This window comes from Arachis stenosperma, chromosome 8, assembly GCF_014773155.1.
Source record: "Arachis stenosperma cultivar V10309 chromosome 8, arast.V10309.gnm1.PFL2, whole genome shotgun sequence".
In the NCBI taxonomy this organism is placed as follows: domain Eukaryota; kingdom Viridiplantae; phylum Streptophyta; class Magnoliopsida; order Fabales; family Fabaceae; genus Arachis; species Arachis stenosperma.
The window spans coordinates 50,014,055-50,032,787 of NC_080384.1; the positions used below are offsets into that span (position 1 = coordinate 50,014,055).

Below are 18,733 nucleotides of genomic sequence, written 5' to 3' on the forward strand. Positions count from 1 at the left end.
GATAAAAAATTAATTCGTCGTAAATATGAGTTTCATTTAAAAATTTGTCATTAATTAATAGGTTGCTACATGCATAAGATGAGATTCAAACTCTCGATACTTATTTAAGCAAACAAGTGAGTTAACTATTTAATCAATCCAAATTGATTGTGCTTCATTAATATATATCAATGTGGATTTAGAATTTTTTTCAATCCTAAGGCTTCCTTTAGTTCTTGCAAATATCAAATCGGTATCCAAAAAATTTTAGTGCTAATAAAATAGTACCTGACACTTGTTATTAATAAAATAATCTCCAAAAAATTTTAAAATTTGACAAAAATTTTCGATGACGTTTCCAACGAAGAAATGAGCTTAATTTGCTAATCTCTTTCCTCACCTTCTCACTCCAACCAAAAACCCTAATCTCTTCTCTCACCTCCTCCGCTATCCCTTCTTCCTCCAAACTTGATTTGCTCCACCATACATGGTCATAATCCAACTTCTAAGTTCATTAAAGTTGATGATCTCAACCTCCACATTGCTGAAATCGAAACAGGTCATAATCCACTGTATTCACATACATTCTATTTTCTTATACTTTTGATTTTTTAACCACGTCACCTTTTTGAAACTCTTTCTCTCTCTGGTTTCTTATTTTTAGGTCAAAACGTCGTCGTATTTTTATATGGATTCTGTCCTCAATTTTAGAGGCTACGATCTCTCCGATCTCTCACTAAACGCCATCTTTTCTCATCTTCCCACGGACCTCTTTGCCATTCTCGATTCTCTTGCTATTTCCAAAGTAATGCATGGTGATCTTAGTGTAAAGCGGAGGAGGTGAGAGAAGATATTAAGATTTTGGGTTGAGGGTGACGAGGTGAGGGAAGAGATTAGCGAATCAAGCTCTCCCCTCCTTCATTGAAAACGCCATTGAAACTCTCTATCACCATCACTGAAGTTCTTTTGATTGTCAGATTAGCATTTTTCATTCAATGTGACGTCATGCTTTTTATGTTCGGGTGTTTTTGTCAAATTTTAAAATCTTTCGGAGATTATTTTGTCAATAACAAAAATCAAATACTACTTTATCAGCGCATGAATCTTTCGGATACCGATATAATATTTACCTAAAAAATAAATAAAATACTAAAAATAATGTATAAAAAATAAAAATTCAAAAATTAATTTTTTATATTTTAAATAAAAATATATAATAAATTAAATAAAAATAAATTATATTTGTTATTTTTTTACATATATATTTAAAAAATATAATAATAAAAATATTATAAAAATATTAAAAACAACAAAAAAATTATATTTTTTATAAATATTTTTATATTTTTTATTAAAAATATAAAATATATTAATTTAATCTTATCTGTTAAATATAATATTTTATCTTTATATTTTTGTCTCCATATCTAACAGTTATAAATAAACGTAGTCTAAATGAATAATATGGATTAGTGGATCATCATTTATTATGTAACTAAGATCTAAGCTTTATATGAAGATTTATATTTTTCTTGCAATGAATTCGTGTGCCTTACTCTTCGGTTTAGAATTTGCGCTTTCGTGCCCTTTAATTTGCTGCCGTTTCTTTTTTTTTTATTTAAAAAAAGAAAACGCTTACAGCCAAGAATTTGATAGTCATTTTGAAGAAAGAGAGCACTAACAACTTTCTCAAAAATATTTGCAAAATTTGTTCTATGTTGACTATTTTCAACAAATTGTAATATCCTCCATTTTATTTTTGTTTTTCAACTTTAAAGTTTAAACTCATCCTTCAATATTCACCATGCACTTACAAATTAAGAATCAATCCGGACCTACATGCAGAAGTTCACAATAAAAAATAATTTGTTTTTATTTTTATTTATTCATTCTAAAAAATAATTAAATATTTATTATTGTCATTAGATACAAATTACCATCCAAGAGTATACAAAATGAATATTTATTATTAGCATTAAGCAAAGGATTTAGATTTGGATTGATGAAAATTAGCGACAACAACAGTGTTTAGGGTTATGGAGAGGGGATTCCCACCACCTTCTTCAACCAAAACCAACACATTTTCAGACTTGTCTTTAAGGAAAGACCGTGGCACATGATACCTGTTCCAACATATACATACATATATATATATATATATATATATATATATATATATATATATATATATATATATAATTATAATATAAATTAAAGAGATAGAAGACTCATATGCATGTGCACGCAGTTGTCTTTATGTAAAATTATTAAACATTAGTTGAGAATCGTTAAATAATTTAACATGTATGACTAAATTATTATCTAACCATTTTTAAGTTACAATTTCACTGTAAAGATAATTACAGGTAAATTTCTACCAGAAATTAAATAATTGTGAGTAAGTTGGTTGGTTGCATGGACTTACATTGATTGTGAAGGGTTGCCTTTGGAATCATGGAATAAGATCCAATAGCGACCAATGCTCTGTCCATTAACCCAAACTTCACCTTTACCCATTGAGCTTAGGTCCAATGCAACAGGGTCATCACCCTCTGGTGTTTCAAATGTACTCTACAAATTCAATTCTTAAGAAAAAGTAATTTATACATTTAAAATATTGCATAAAAGAAATTATCATTTTTTATCATAAAAAAAACTATAAATAGACAATTTAACTAATTTGATGTTCATCACTAAAGCTAAGATCTAACCAAAAAGAAGTTCTGTGAAATGAATTTAACTAGTTCTTGTAACACTTTGAAATTAGGATCGTATATAAATTGGATAATATCTATATATTTGTAGTATTTATTCTGTATCTAATCTAAATTTTACGGATATTATTCGATCTGCAAAAGTACCAAATCAGATAAAATTCAATATGCAATTTAATAGAATCGGATAATGATTATTATTTTGATATTTGTATATTCAATTCGGAGATTCACATATTTAATAAATAAATATATAATTGAATAATATAAATATTATAGGTAAAAAATGTGAACTCTAACCCAATTCAATTTTTGACGGATATTATATTTATTTTTTATAATTAAAATTATGAGGGTTTAAATTTTATAATTAAGAATAATAATTGATTGATTCAAAATATCAATTTTATAGAGTCCCTCGTCGGCAATGTCATCAAATCAAAGTTACACTTCATAGTTACTCTGTTATGAAATTTAATGCATGTGTAAATTATAAGAAAAAAAAAAGAACATTTAATTAGATATTATAATAGTATTTTTTCCATTAAAGATTGTGAATAAATGTAATGGAACCATTTGATGATTTGAAATAAATTAAACAAAATAAAGCATAAATCTTATGAGGAATTTTCACACATACATAATAAATGATCTCTTACTATAATTATTATTTTGTCACATGTCATGTTTCTATGTTGCATTTTTGTACAATCATCATTAAATTTTTATGAACTTTAAAAGATTGTGTATTATTATTCTTGGATTAGAGGCAAAGCTTCATGTATTGAAATATTCAGTAACAAAAACAAATAGCCAAAAATAACTAAAATTTATTTTGTTTAATATTTATTAATTATTATATAAAATAATTTTTTTTTATTTCTCTAACATGATCGCATATGTAAATTTACCTTATACCAAACAAGCATCTGAGTGGTAATATTTTCCAGTGGAGTCCATTCAGTATCATTGCTATTTTGTTCTTTATATACTTGTAATTTCTCTCCCAATAATCCAACCTATTTTGCAACCCATGAATAATTTAAAACAAAAATGAATACCATCTTAGATTCTTAGATTCTGTTGCTTATATTATTTAACAAATAATTATTAATTATTTAGTAGAGTAAAAAAGAAGAATACCTGATATGCCCAAGTGGAATTGGTCAAACTAAGTGACTCTTGTTCACTACATTGGAGTTCCACATCCCTTAAGCCAGCAAATCTTTTTTCCAGATATGCCCCTGAATCCTTTCAATCAACACAACCTCACAAAATTGTTACACTCATTTTTTACCAAAAAATAAAAAAAAAATAAAATTGTACTCGAAAGAAACAAAAGAATTATTCAACGATTAATCAATTTTGTTAATTTTTAAATTTTTAGTAATTATTTTATTATTTTTATTTTTAGATTATTTTTTACTGTGTTTAAAAATATAAACATACCGGTAGTCCAACCATAACACTGAGGATAGAAAGGTTGTTTGTCCCTTCATTCACTGTAACTGGGAGCTCTAATGTGAATGACTTCACATCATGATTTCCATGTGCTCCACCTAGTACATTTGAATTAATTAATTAACCACATAATTCAAATTAAACTAGCTAGGTTCATAACATAATATTGTGTGATTATGCAATCGTTTAATTACTCTGGCGGTCCTATAATTTTACTAAATTTTTAATTAAATCTCTAATTATACTTCTTTTTCTTTTTTATTAAGTCCTTATATCATATCAAATTATATAATTAAGTCCATATCGTGATCAAAATGTCAGAATTAACAAAATATTTTATTAAATAAAACGAATATGTCTAACATTTAACAGAATATTTTATTAATTTCAACGTTTTTATCACAATAAAAACTTAATTACAAAATCTAATATAACACAAAAATTCAATTAAAAAAAAAGATAAAAATTTAATTAAAAATTTAATAAAATTATAGGGATCTACCGGATAATTAAAGCTTATGCAATATTGTAGGTACCTATATATGTGGTGTTGACAAAAGCATGAGCAACATGTGCCCTGGACTCAACAACAAGTGTTGGTTGGCTACAAGATAAATTATATTCAAACCTGCATTCATAAATAATTAAACTAATTATTAAGAAGTTTGTTAGTTGTTCAAATTCTACATACACTATGAATGAGACAAATTAAATAACTAACCTAGTAGTGTACCAAAGGTAATCTGATTTGTCTTTAGTTGTATTCATTTGTTCAAGCAGAATGTTTGATCTGAGTGAGGTGTCATTAAAATTTGGAATCACATCTTCAAATTTCTCCCAGTCATCTATTGAGCTGAAGTTTTGTCTATTAAAATAGATTCTTGTGTTGTTTGTTGTATTTACCTACATTGTGGTTTAAACAATGAATAAGATAGATAATTATCAAAGACAAAATTGGTGCATATATCTATCTTTAATTAAATTAAGAGTAAAGTATTAAAATGGTATCCGAAAATTTATATCGCTGATAAAAAGAACTTTAAAAGATGCTAACGATAAATAAGTTTTCGAAAGATTTAAAAACGCAATAAAAAAAATTAGACATTAAATATATATTCTAAAAAAAATATTTTAGAGATCAGATTTTAATGCAAATGTTTACAATTAGTATTAGAAAAATAAGATTTTTTTATTATTAAAATTTAGTAATTTTATGTCAAGTGATTTTTTTTTAAAAAATCTGAAAAATTAAATTTTGTTCTGAATTTTTTTGCGCATCTTCTAAATAATTATTCAAATGTTGGCACGAAAATTCAAATCAAATGGATAAGTGATTTGATAAATACAAAAATTTTTTGTCACTTATAAAAAAGTATAATAATTATTGGTTATTTGTCGCATTTTCAAATCATTTAAGAGCTAAATCTTTTGGGTATCAAATTGGTAGTTAACTCTTAAATTAAATTGAAAATTTAGGATAAGTTCGATTTACCTTTTTTTCTGTTTTTTCTTTTCTTTTTTTTTAAATCATAAATAAAAATAGAAAACAAAATTCTAAAAAAAATACCAAAAATGAAAACGGAAATAAAACACACTGTTGTTATTTATCACTACTTACATTTGCTGTATTGAATGTGACATTTTGACAATCTGGTAAGATACTAATTGACTTAGGTAGCAATTCATAGGTTTTGTTGCGGAATTGGACATTTGTGTTGTTCACTCCATCATTGTTTATGAGGAATGCAACACATCCTCCATTTTCTTCTTCAAAAACATAACCCTGCTCAAAATTATTCTAGAATTATTGTTCAATTATTTAAGTTTCAATTAGTGAAATATTTTATAGAAAGAAAATGTGATCACCCACCTCTTGCAATTTACCTAAAGAGAAATTACTTTGAACTCCTTGCAACAAAGTTGAAGAGCAAGACTTGATTGCAGCATGCAATTCCCTAAGATGTCCCCACTTAGGTTGCCTCAACAAACCTAATAACAAATTTTGGAAAACAGTTTTATATTAACATGTATTCAAGTTTTATTATGTGAAATAAAAATTGGTTAATTTTGACTTTTACTATCTCAAAAATAAGTTAATGGTGTACACTTACCATATTCATCAAGAGGGGCTTGATCATAATATGCTGTTATAACATAAGCAGAGGCTGTTCTCCCAAAGTTAGTTCCACCATGGTACTATTTCAGTTTGCAAACAACATTAATTAATTGAACATTATACAAGGTTTGATTAAGATGGTTTAATAAAGAGTGGCATTAGATGGAAAAAAATCTCGAAAAAAAATCTTTTAAGAATTTGGCTAAAGAGTATCCTAAGAAAGATTTTATTTTTTTAAATATTGAATATATTTGTTTCAATTCCTAAGTAGAGAGTGAAGAATCTAATAATTACTTATCAATTGAAACTCACCTGCAGTTATTTTTATGTGAAGTTAATATTTAAGAATCATTACATAATTTGACAAGTTTAATTAAATCATCATCTAACGATTCTCAACTATCACCTTTACATAAAGATAATTGCATGTGAGTAAGGATGGCAATACACCTTGGACCTGCGGATATCTATCTTGTCTCTACCCGGCCGAGGGCGGAATCTTGGATGAGACGGGAGTGCGGTCGGGATTAAAAAATATATAATATATATAAAAAATTAATAAAATAATTATTAATATTATTTTATATTATATTATTATTATATTTTTAGTTTAATTTATGTTATATATGTGATTATGATTACTAAAATTTTAAAATTTAATTTTATTTATTAAATGTTAATAATTATAGAAGAATATTATGAATAAATTTTTTACTATATACAAATAAAAACATACCAAATTTTATGCAAATTATTATAAAACAAAATAAAATTGGATAGGACAAAAATCTATTTCTACCTATTTTATTGTCACCCCCACATGTAAGTAGGAGCGTTGTTAACAATTAATTTCGAACAAATAGCAAGAGAAATATTTGTGATAATATAAATTTAGGTTAAAGTCTTCTAGAAAGAGCAAAATGACTTGATATTTAAGAAGATGGATGGACCAACAGACATATAATACAAATTAAAGAGGGGGACCTTATATGAAGTCAAAATAGAGTTTAAAAGTAAGAATACCATATGAGCAATGTTAGGGGCCAGTAATTTTTGTGATTGTTAGCCATCAACTAGCCATCAATGATGATTTAATGGTGTGAGATTGGTGTGAAATTTCATCCAATGGCTCACATTCCTCTGCTGGTTACATGCTGGCCAAAATTCAATAAAACTGCTGGCCCCCTAGACTTTTCCTTACCATATAATAGTTGACATAGCTTCCATTTCTTGCAATAAAAAGAGTGACGTGAAATGCAATGTCTTGTGCAGATCTTATATATGGCAACCCACCATACACTTGATAACTTCAACAACAGGGTAAAAAAAATGAAAACAGTTAATCATGTTGAAATTATTTTTTTATTAGATAATATAAATTTGTAATTTGGTCAAATAATTCATTTATCTATAAATAAACTATATATATCGGTCTGAAATGATGACTTGATATTTACACACACAAAAAAAAAGGTTCTTAAACAATATAGTATATAGTAGCTTTTTCTTGGGATCAAAGAATAAGAAATGAATAAATAGGTAGAGATTATGTATTTTATTATGTCCTTTATTGAATTTTTTTTTTTTTGAAGAATTGATGAACTTACAAAGAAGTCCAGTCTTCGGTCCATAATTTGGGCTTGTTGGGCGAGTTTGGGCCTGGAAAGGTTTCTCCACATCTCATGCCATTACATGTATTGATCTGCATGAATACCATGCACAACCTTAGAAAAATTTACACTGGAAAACAAAAATAAATAAAAGACCTTACAAGAAACTCAACAATTGAAAAAAAAGAAAAATGCTAATTAAGGTTTTAAGTTTCCTATTTTATTTTGGTCAAAGGTATATAAGGTTAATAACGGTGACTAATCTCCTTAGTAATAACTAATATGTATTTTGAGAATTCAAACTCCTAACTAAATGTTTAAGAAGCCCAATTAATTAGTAGCTATGCTATACTCCATGATTCCTAATTAGTGAATTACAAAATTATTAAGACTCCTACTAAAAACAAAGTACCCCTCTTATCACTAATTCCTAAACCCTAATACTTTTAGGTTTTAGCATCAAAATGTCAATAGAAGCAATAAATATTACCTAACTTATTTCGTAGTAAAAACTGTACTAACGATTTAACCTCAAAACACTAAATCTAACATATTTTTAAAATTATAGAAATTAAAATAAATAAATATCTAAAGATATATAATTAGATAACTTTCTTCTTTTTTTTTGTGTGTCTCTTGATTTAACTCATGAATCGTGAGCTTCATTTAAAAATTTATCATTTAAATTGAGTTGTTACATGTAAAAAGTAGAATTTAAATTTCTGATATTTATTTAAAAAAATTAATAAATTAACTATTAAACCAACTCAAATTAATTATAATTTTTTTTATTTTTCACAATATTTTTCGGACAGCATGAAATGATTAAACATAAACAGAGTGAGTAAACTAACCACTGGATCAGGAGCATCAGTTTGCTTGCACATAACCCATGGAACACCAGTGTGAAGGCTCAGTGCCATTTTTGCAGCCCATTGAACATATTGTGGTCCTCCCACACCGAATGACCTTTCCACGTTTTGATATTCGTTTTCAATCTACCATTAATTTAATTTTATTAGTTATGATTAATTAAAAACAAATTAAAACTCATTAAATTAAATTTATATAATAATAACTTGGAACCATACCTGTGACAATATAATTGGGCCTCCTTGTGAAGCATATAAGCCCTCAGCTTTCATCATGTTCACTATTTTTGTTGTAAAATTTTGCATATAGAACTACAACATTGGAATTTTGGAATATACATATTATAATGTGTTATACTATAATGTTGTCTTATATTATATCCTTAAATTAAATAGCATGTACCTTGAATGGTTCATTGTCCGTTCGGTAAACAACTCCAGGCACATCATGTAACCAAAATGGGAATCCCCTACATATTTATTAACATTATTTTGATTTAGTTATAAGTGATTTTAGGGGGAAAAAACGGATACAGAAATCAGTCAAAAATAAATTGTGTTTCTATCTCTATACTCATTTTTTTTATTAATTTATTATAATTGTTCATTTTTTAGTAGATAAAAAATCAAACAAGTTTTATTATGAGATAGAATATTTTGCTTAATTTTATATTTATTTGCTCCTCCAAACATGTCTATATTTTTGCAGTAATGAAATAACTAGTTACCAAACTGGACCTTTTGTTTTTTTTTTCAAACATAAAATACTCGAATCTACGATCTCTAAATGAGTATGAAAAGACTATGTCATTTGAATTATAACTCATTGACTTTACCAAACAGGACTTTAATAAAAAAAATGTTTTTAAGATATATAATTATAACCTATGAAACTTGAACATTGATATTTAATTAATTAATTAACATTGTAACGAAGCTATAAAAAATTAAAGCGATTTTTGTTATAAATATAAGGTTTAATTATTCTATTTGTCTTTATAATTTTATTGAATTTGTAATTAGGATCTTATATTTTTTTCTTTTTTAATTAGGTTTTAATACTGCTTTTAATTTTATAATGAGATCATTCTCGATATAAAAATATTAAAATTAATTGAATATTTTTTCACAAATTTAAGGTATCTATAATTAAGAGTTTAATTAGGTATTTATAATATTTTATTAATTTTAATATTTTTGACATAAAAAATAATTTAATTACAAAATTAAAAATAACATAGACTTCTAGAAACCTAATTATAAAAATTATAAAAATTTAATTATAAATTTAATAAAACTGATCTATAATTAATAGAATAATTAAACCTAAATATAATTACCCGTATGTCCATTCACTCTCAATGAAAGGTCCAATTCTGAGGCAAACATACAAGCCTTGAGCTTGGATTTCCTTTATGAATCTGACCAAGTCATATCTACCACTGAAATCATACTGTTGCATTGTATGTAGTATTTACATTCTAATTAATCACTTTTAATTAATCAAATTCTTATATCATCAGAATATTGAATAGCTACCTGTCCAGGTTGAGGCTCGTGTAAATTCCAAAACACATAGGTTTGAATAACATCTAATCCTCCTTCTTTTGCTTTGCCTATCAAATCTGGCCACATCTGCAACAATTTTATTCAAATCATCTAATTATTTATATGTAAAATAATAAAATTATAAAAGCCTTGCATAGGAATTGACTCATACACCCCAAGTTGCAAACCTAATAAAACTTGACTAACTAACCAACCATTTAAAATTATATATATTTATTTAACCTACTTTATATATATATCATATATTCATATCCGTGATACAATAGTAAAAATGTAAAATTGCATGCTTTAATTTGTGGTTGAAAAGAGAGGCTACGGGACATGTTTATTTATTGTTGTAAAAGGGACATTTTTAAAAAAATAAAATAAAATAAAAAGTTAAAAAGATTTTTTTTTTAAAAAAAAGAAAGAAAAATGGGCATGTGTTAATAATTTAATATTGATCATGGAGGAGATGGAAGGATGAAGCTAGAAAGGATAATGAATAATCACAAGCTTCAAAATGTGGACTTTTTTCATTTTAAATTGACTATTTAGTAAAATATGGGTAGAATTATTGAATAATGGAGTTCAAAATAATTATGAGCTTCTTCTTTCATAAAGAATTCTCTTGCTATATTTATATATTTGCTGTATCAATATGTTATCAATTATATTACGTGCACATTAAAATTAGTCATTAATATCAGTTATTAATATAAAATATATATTAAAAATAAATTAAATCACGTATATATTTATAAATAATAAATATATTAATAATTAATTTTAGTTATTAATTTTAGTATATAAATAATATTTTTACTGTTATTTCTAAGTGCTAGCTAGCTACATTTGCATTCTGTGGTTCTAGCTAGTTCTACAATTATGCCGGCAATAATAAAATGACATTAATTTCTCAAATGGTTTGTGAATTGTTCAGCAAGACCTAACAAGTATTCAAAACTATAAATAAAAACACTATATATAATGAAAAAGAAAAAGAAAATTTTTATGAATTTTTACTTAGTTTTTTTCTTGTAGTGAAATGTTATTTTTGCTAACAAGTAGTCTAAAAATAATTACTAAAAATATGAAAGTATATATATTTTTAAGAATTTTAACATTTTATTTCTTTTTAGTAAAAAGTATTATATTTCTTTTGACTTAATAACTAATAAGTAACAAAAACATTGGTCAGTTTAGTAAAGTTTTTGAAACAAATACTCTATTGAGTATTGACTGCATAGAAATTATACTAATTGACTGTATCGAAAATAGACATTCCAAAAAACAACAACAAAAAACACACTATTTTATGACAATTTATATGTACATCAGAAAAAACTTTAACTTATAAATCATCACATGCTAAAACGATTTATGTTCTAACCTAAACCAAAATATCTTGAGACAATTTATATAAATAACGAAAAAAAATATGTATTGAATTTTGATTTAGAAAAATAATGTAATATTGATTTCTCTTTAACTTATTAATGTAAAAAAACCTTTTATCTTCTAATGTATAATAATGTACAGAACACTATTCAATCAATATTATTCAACTTATTACACACACACACACTCTCTCTCTCTCTCTCTCTCTCCACCCTGATTTTGTAATTTGAACAACCCCACCAAATTTATGAGATTCAAAATTTGGCTTCATGTTAACATACATATCCTTAGACATTACTTTAAAGCCAACCTTTTACCAGAAAACCAAACCCTTTTTCTTTATGGAATGCTTACTAATGAACGCATCCTCAAACCCATCCCCTTATTGAGATTTAAACAAAAATAAAAATAAAAAATAAAAACTTGAAATAATGTGTATACATGTAGATAGATTATGTCATTGATTACAAAAGAAAGACACAAAAACTATGATGAACAGAAGAATAATATTGAATGAAATTCTTAATGGCAATGTCGAAAAAATGAGTATAATACTGAATAACCAAATTATATTATATTATTATGAGAGTTGAACTATAAACCAAAACCTTTCAGAGAAAAAAAAAAGGAAATGAGAAAAGCAAAAAAGTATATATACCTGAGGAGTGCTTCGAGGATAATGAATGGAGCCAGAGAAGAGGAGTTTCCTCTGGCCATGAATGAGTAAAGACCTTCCATCATATGTAACACCATCTTCTTCTTCTCCAACAATGAATGTGAATAATGACACCATCATCACCATCACAAATACCTTCCACTTTTCCATCTTCAATACCTCTTACAATATTAATGCCTTCTCTACTCTGCCCAATAAATACACCAAACCTATATATATATATAAAGTAAATGTTAAGAATACAATAATTTAAAATTATTTTATTTAACTTAACTTTTATAATTTATGCATATAATATTTATAGTTATATACTTATTATATTTATGTTTAATTATTTTGTTGGTTTTTATGATTTTATAAAATTTGTAATTAGGTTTTTATATTTTTTAATTAAAATTTTATATTATTTTTAATTTTGTAATTATTCTTATCAGCGTAAACTATGTTAGAATTAATACATTCTTTTTTCATAAATTGAAGATACATACAGTTAAGAACCTATAATTAGATATTTGACTATATATATTTTGTAAGAAATATTCTATTAATTTTAATATTTATTTGCACGAAAATAATTTAATTACAATGATAAAAATATTGTAAAAATTTAATTAAAAAATATATATAAAAACCTAATTATAAATTTAGTAAAATTATAAGAACTAATAAAATAATTGAACCTTATATTTAATATTATGTATTTATTCTAGCGATAATTAATCAATGTTAATAAAAGCTAAAAAATATAAGTTATGACTACTTATTGTTTCCAAATTATGGCTCCAAATATTTTTGATGTATAATTGTTAGAGAGAAATTAAATAAAACTTAGGAGACATGTGAGAGTCACAAATGAATAATTGAAGTAGGTGAACTGAAATGTTTGTGATTGTGAGAGGGTGTGATTGGGACTAGTTTTTTTCTTTCTAATGTGACATACCAAATTCCTGGGTCTTATTCAACAAAAAAGAAGGACATACACGAGAAACAGTTGGAATTATTCCTTTTTGCCAAAATAATAATAATAATACAAACACACACTTCTAGCACACTTTAACTGAATCAAGTGGTTTAATTTAGCATTTCTTTCCATTAATAACATAAAAAATGTGAATCTCATGAATAAAATAACAGAGAAAAATTTAAGGCTAGTATAATTTATTATTTTTAGATAATATTTTTAACTATCAATTCAATTTTTTTATTTAATAATTTAATAATATATTTTTAGCTCATATTATTAAATATTGTTAGCTAATTATATATTGGCTAAAAATATATTCAGATAGATCCTTAAAAAGTTTTACATTGGACGTTTTTGTTTCTAAAAAATAATTTATTACATTAAGACCTCTGAACTTTATAAAAATAAGATATCTAATTTTTTTATTATATATTTTTATGGTTTATTTGTCTAAATAAAAACAACGAATCAGACTAGGATAGAGGCTTATATATTTTATTTTTATAAAATTCAAAGACTTCAATATAATAAAAAATTTTAAAAACAAAATATTTGATATAAAACTTTTTAAGAACCTATTTAAATATATATCCTCATAAATTTTACTAGTTCACTAGCATTTCTCTGAAATAAAATATATAATAAAGGCAGATAAACATTTTAGTGAATTTACGCTACACATGTTACATACAGTGTTGGGTCAATTTAGTGTGAGTGTGACGCTGTATAAAATAATAGATTTATATTTATAGCATTTATTTAAATAGCTTTTATCATATTAAAAGGTAACAAATGTAATATTACATTTTTTTATATTGTTAATAAAAAATGCAGAAACGGCAACCTATTATTGTTGTTGTTTTACACGTTAACGTAGCGTGGCTGAGTAGCTACTCAGCCAAGGGTCACATTGAGTGGTGAATGTGGTTATCTCTCAATTTTTAAGCTAACTTCGACAAATTAAGTGTCAATTATCAGTTTAGAAGAAGTTTAAAAAAAATGACAAACATATGATATATATTTTTTTAATGACTGGAAATTATTTTTTTAAAAAATGAAAAATACAGACAAGAAATCAAATTTTTAACTCATTTTTTTTCTATGCACCTTTAAATAGTTATTCAAATATTTTTTTAAAAATGGAATCAATTGTATAATAAATCATTTGCTTAATATAAAAGTCGTTTAATATTTATAAAAAATAATTTTTTATTATTAAATTATTTGAGAGTTTATTTATTGTTTGTATCATTTAAAAGTTTTTGAATATTATTTTGGTGATTTATCTTATTGTAATTAGACACGTTTATATATATTAATTTTTATGAGATGTTTCAATTCGATAGCCAAAACTAATCTTTTTAAAGATTTTTTACTGGATAATGAATTATTATATGTACAAAATAAAATTTAAACTTATGATATTTATTCAAGCATACTAGTAAACTAATTATTAAATTAGCTAACTTTTTATTATTATCAAATATAATGACTACTCGATCAACTTAAATTAGTTGTATTGATTATTCTTTTAATGTTTTTTTTAAATTAAGATGGGGCCGAGGCTCTGTTTTCCTAATGTTAATTAAACATTTTTTGGGCATTATGTTAATTAAACATTTTTTAATTTGTTAGTAGAGTCTTATAGCGATAAGCCATTGCCCAAATTAATTTTAAAGCATAAGTAAGAAATATCCCCCCATTAGCTTGGTCTTTTTTTTGGGGAAGTCACTCAAGAGTCAAAGGTTCCTTCAAGAATTGGAGAAGGCCCAAGCCCAATCAAGCCCATGGGCCGAAAAAATGACATATAATTAAACTAATCTAGTGGAAAATAGTAAAATACGCATGATTGGTCCCCTATAAAACAATAATTAATTAAGGGGACAACATAAGAAGGTGAGGTCAAGTTTGGCAGCCACATATTGAAGGATGAAGAACCTTCCCAGAAACTATAACCTTTGATAGAGACTACGAATTATGATGTTCATTTCACTTGGACCTGCTCCTAGTTGCTACATCCCAAATAAATTCCATCACTCCTGACAATGATGTTTCATCATTTTTTGTTTTCCTTATTATTTTAATTATTGCTGCTCATCAACTATATGATTCATTATGTTTAATTATTTTTTTTCTTATATATTAAACAAAAAAGGCTTTTAAGCTTACAATTGGACTACTTTACAATGATTGGTTGATATAGCCGACACTTGATGCTCAAGAAAAAAAATATCATAGTTGCAATGTACACAGTAAAAAATAAAATAATAAAGGATAAATTATTCTAACCTATCTTGTCTTTTAAATTAAGTGAATCTAATTCATAAGAGGGGTATATATATATCGATAATGTTAGAAAGAAACAAAATAATCAGTCTAAATAATTTAAATTTATTTTTTAGTATTTATTTATTATAATAAAATTAAAAATAATAATTTTTAATATTTTTTATTAATATTTTTTAGTTATTAAATATTTTTCCGTATATATATGTATAATAAAAAATAAATTTAATTATTTTATTAATTTTTATAGTTTATTGAATTTTTAATTAAATATTTATATTTTTTTTATTGAATCTCTGTTTTATATTATATTTTGTAATTAAGTTCTTGCTGTGACAAAAATATTAGAATTAATAGAATATTTTATTAAACAAAATGAATATGCCTAATATTTGAGTGAATATTTTGTATAATTTAACAAAAAATTCTGTTAATTCTAACATTTTTATTACGATAAAAATTTAATTACAAATCAGATAGAAATTTAATTAAAAAATATATATAAAAACCTAACTAAAAATTCGGCGAAATTATAGGAATCAACAAGGTCATATAATTTTAGAAATTTAGGGTATACTTCTATAAATAAAAGAGAATCATATATAAATATATGTTGTGGGTAATATTACATAAGTATTTATTTTTTTATTATTATTTTAATTGTCATATTTGGAGATAACCAATTATACTTCTTTTCGAGTGTAAGGAATTTAATTTCAAGAATAAATTAAATATTAAAAGTTGTTTAAAAATTTAATAAAAAAGATGTTTATTCTACTTTTTTTTTTTTGTGTAGATGTACTTTCAACAGATATTACAAGTTATAGTTTTATTAGTACCATTTAGAGAGAATTTATCTCACCAAAAATTGAGTTGTTTACTTAGTTTACACTAATTGGTAGGATGAATATAAGAAAAAGATTGTATAAAATAGGTGTTATTGGCCAAAATAATATGTATATTTTATATCATAAGTCTGTTGAAACTACTTTTTATTTGTTCATTGGTTGTGAGCTCATTTAACAGGTGTGATGTGTTTGGTTGTTCGCTTTTAAAAGGATATAGACGATTTCAAGTATGCTCAAGCAACACTATGAAAGTTGGACGAATATATCAGTGAGAAAGATGGAACGGCAGCTGTGGTTGGTTGATTTTTTGCAGTCATCTGAATAATTTGACTAAAAAAAATGATAGAATCTTCAAAAATCAAGGTTCAAGTGTAGTAGACATTATTAACAGATCCTCTATAAGTTACAATGACTGAATTGGTAATGAATCTTATAATTATTGAAGATAATATCAGAAATAATTTTTTTGAAATAAGAAGCTCAACACAGTAAGGTTAAGCATTTAGAAAGTCCAGAGTTACAATACAAACACTAAAAAAAACTGAGATTATTTCCGACATTGCCATCAACTAGACTGAACAAAGCCAACCCACTCTTTGTAGCTCCTAATCGACTTGGTAATAACTTCCGCAACGCATGTTTCTTGATTCTTGAAAATCCTGGCATTCCTTTCTAACCACGTATTTCAAATAATAGCAAAAAAACCAATCAGCCACCTGTTACGTTCGACTTTTCTTATAGAAGCTCCTGTCCAACTCTCAAAGTGTTGCTTAATGGTTCCTCGAATAGACCAAAATTTATTATAGGCGTATATCCAAGCACACCACACCTGTTACGTGAACTCACAGCCAATTAATAAGTGAAAATCATTCTCAGTTTCTTTTTTACATAAAACACAAATCATATCCCTGTGATTAATAATGTTTAATCTAATCAATCTTTTCTTAGTATTGACCCTACCAACTAACACAAACCAGGTGAATAACTCAACTCTTGGTGGTACTAGTCCTCTCCATATAGATCTAGTGAAACTATAACTCGTAATGTCCTCCGGGAGAGTCTCAGCCTGCAAAGCGTGCACAAATGAGTTAGTAGAGTAAACTCTTGATCTATCAAATTTTCATACTATTCTGTCCTCCCTCTCACTTGTTAACCTGACAGATTGTAGAACTCCATGAAGTTGGTTAACTAATTCTAATTCCCATTGGAATAGTACCCTTCTCCAATGAAAGTTTCATATCCACTCCAACCCATCCCAGAACCCACAGTACCCTATAACAGATTCGACTTGATTTGAAACCGAGAAAAATTTTGGAAATACATCCTGCAACACACCACATGGTAGCCACTTATCTTCCCAAAAACGAATTCTTCTACCATCTCCTAACTCTAATGATAACCCTCTGACCATCTTATCTCTCGCTTGCTGTTTTCTTATCTGCAATTGACAAATGTCCCTCCACGGGCCCTTTGTATTAGGAATCGGCTGACAAGAAAGAAGGACATTTGGCTTCAAGTCATTGCAGGAGCACACAATTTTCTTCCATAATGGGAAATCCTCCTTTAAAAACCGCCACCACCACTTGAACAACAATACTGTATTTTGGAGCACTGCATCGCCCACACTCAAACCTCGAAAGTGTTTTGGAACTTGCACAATATCCCACCTCACTAAAGGTACCTATCTCTTTTGTCCTCATTACTCCATAAGAATCTCTTTTGCAAAAATATCAACTTATCTGCTACTGCTCTGGGCATCTTATATAAGTTAAGATAGTAAACTGGCAGACTATTAACCAAAAATTTGATGAGTACCAGCTTACCAGCTTTATTAATCGTTTTGACTTTTCACAGATTAAGTTTCTCTTTTACTTTGTCTATAATAGGTTTCCATGTCTTAACCAATTTTGGATTCGCTCAAAAAAAAAAAATACCAAGATATTTGACTGGGCTTCCTTACATTCCAACAAGATACACATTCTTTGTGACCACTCTTCCTCGCAATTAATCGGAATCAAGCTATATTTATCAAAGTTAATATTCAACTCAGACATCATCTCAAAACACCGTAAAAACCGCTTATAATTGCAAATAGTATTATTTTAGCGCTATGAGTTTTTATTTTTTTATTTTTTTTATCTTGTTGTGTTATTTTTTTTATTTTAAAATAATAGTCTAATAGACCTAGTGAATTATTAACTAATAAAATATAATTAACTACTCATGAGTCTTATCAGATAAGATTTACGAAAATTGTT

The 18,733-nt window shown here is 26.0% G+C and overlaps 1 protein-coding gene across 1 annotated transcript; it reads right to left on the reverse strand.

The window, feature by feature from the left end:
- Nucleotides 1-1,866: 1,866 nt before the first annotated feature.
- On the reverse strand, nt 1,867-12,547 carry LOC130945060 (beta-galactosidase 6). Its single transcript, XM_057873718.1, has 18 exons — nt 12,360-12,547; nt 10,292-10,387; nt 10,093-10,205; nt 9,156-9,222; nt 8,972-9,064; nt 8,735-8,878; nt 7,878-7,972; nt 7,472-7,577; nt 6,266-6,350; nt 6,025-6,143; nt 5,773-5,937; nt 4,876-5,057; nt 4,691-4,782; nt 4,143-4,252; nt 3,837-3,944; nt 3,605-3,712; nt 2,405-2,550; nt 1,867-2,102 (listed from the first exon to the last, which is right to left on the reverse strand). The coding sequence occupies exons 1-18, from the start codon at nt 12,525-12,527 to the stop codon at nt 1,955-1,957; spliced, it is 2,145 nt and encodes a 714-aa protein (XP_057729701.1). The 5' UTR covers nt 12,528-12,547; the 3' UTR covers nt 1,867-1,954.
- Between the last annotated feature and the right edge of the window lie 6,186 nt (nt 12,548-18,733).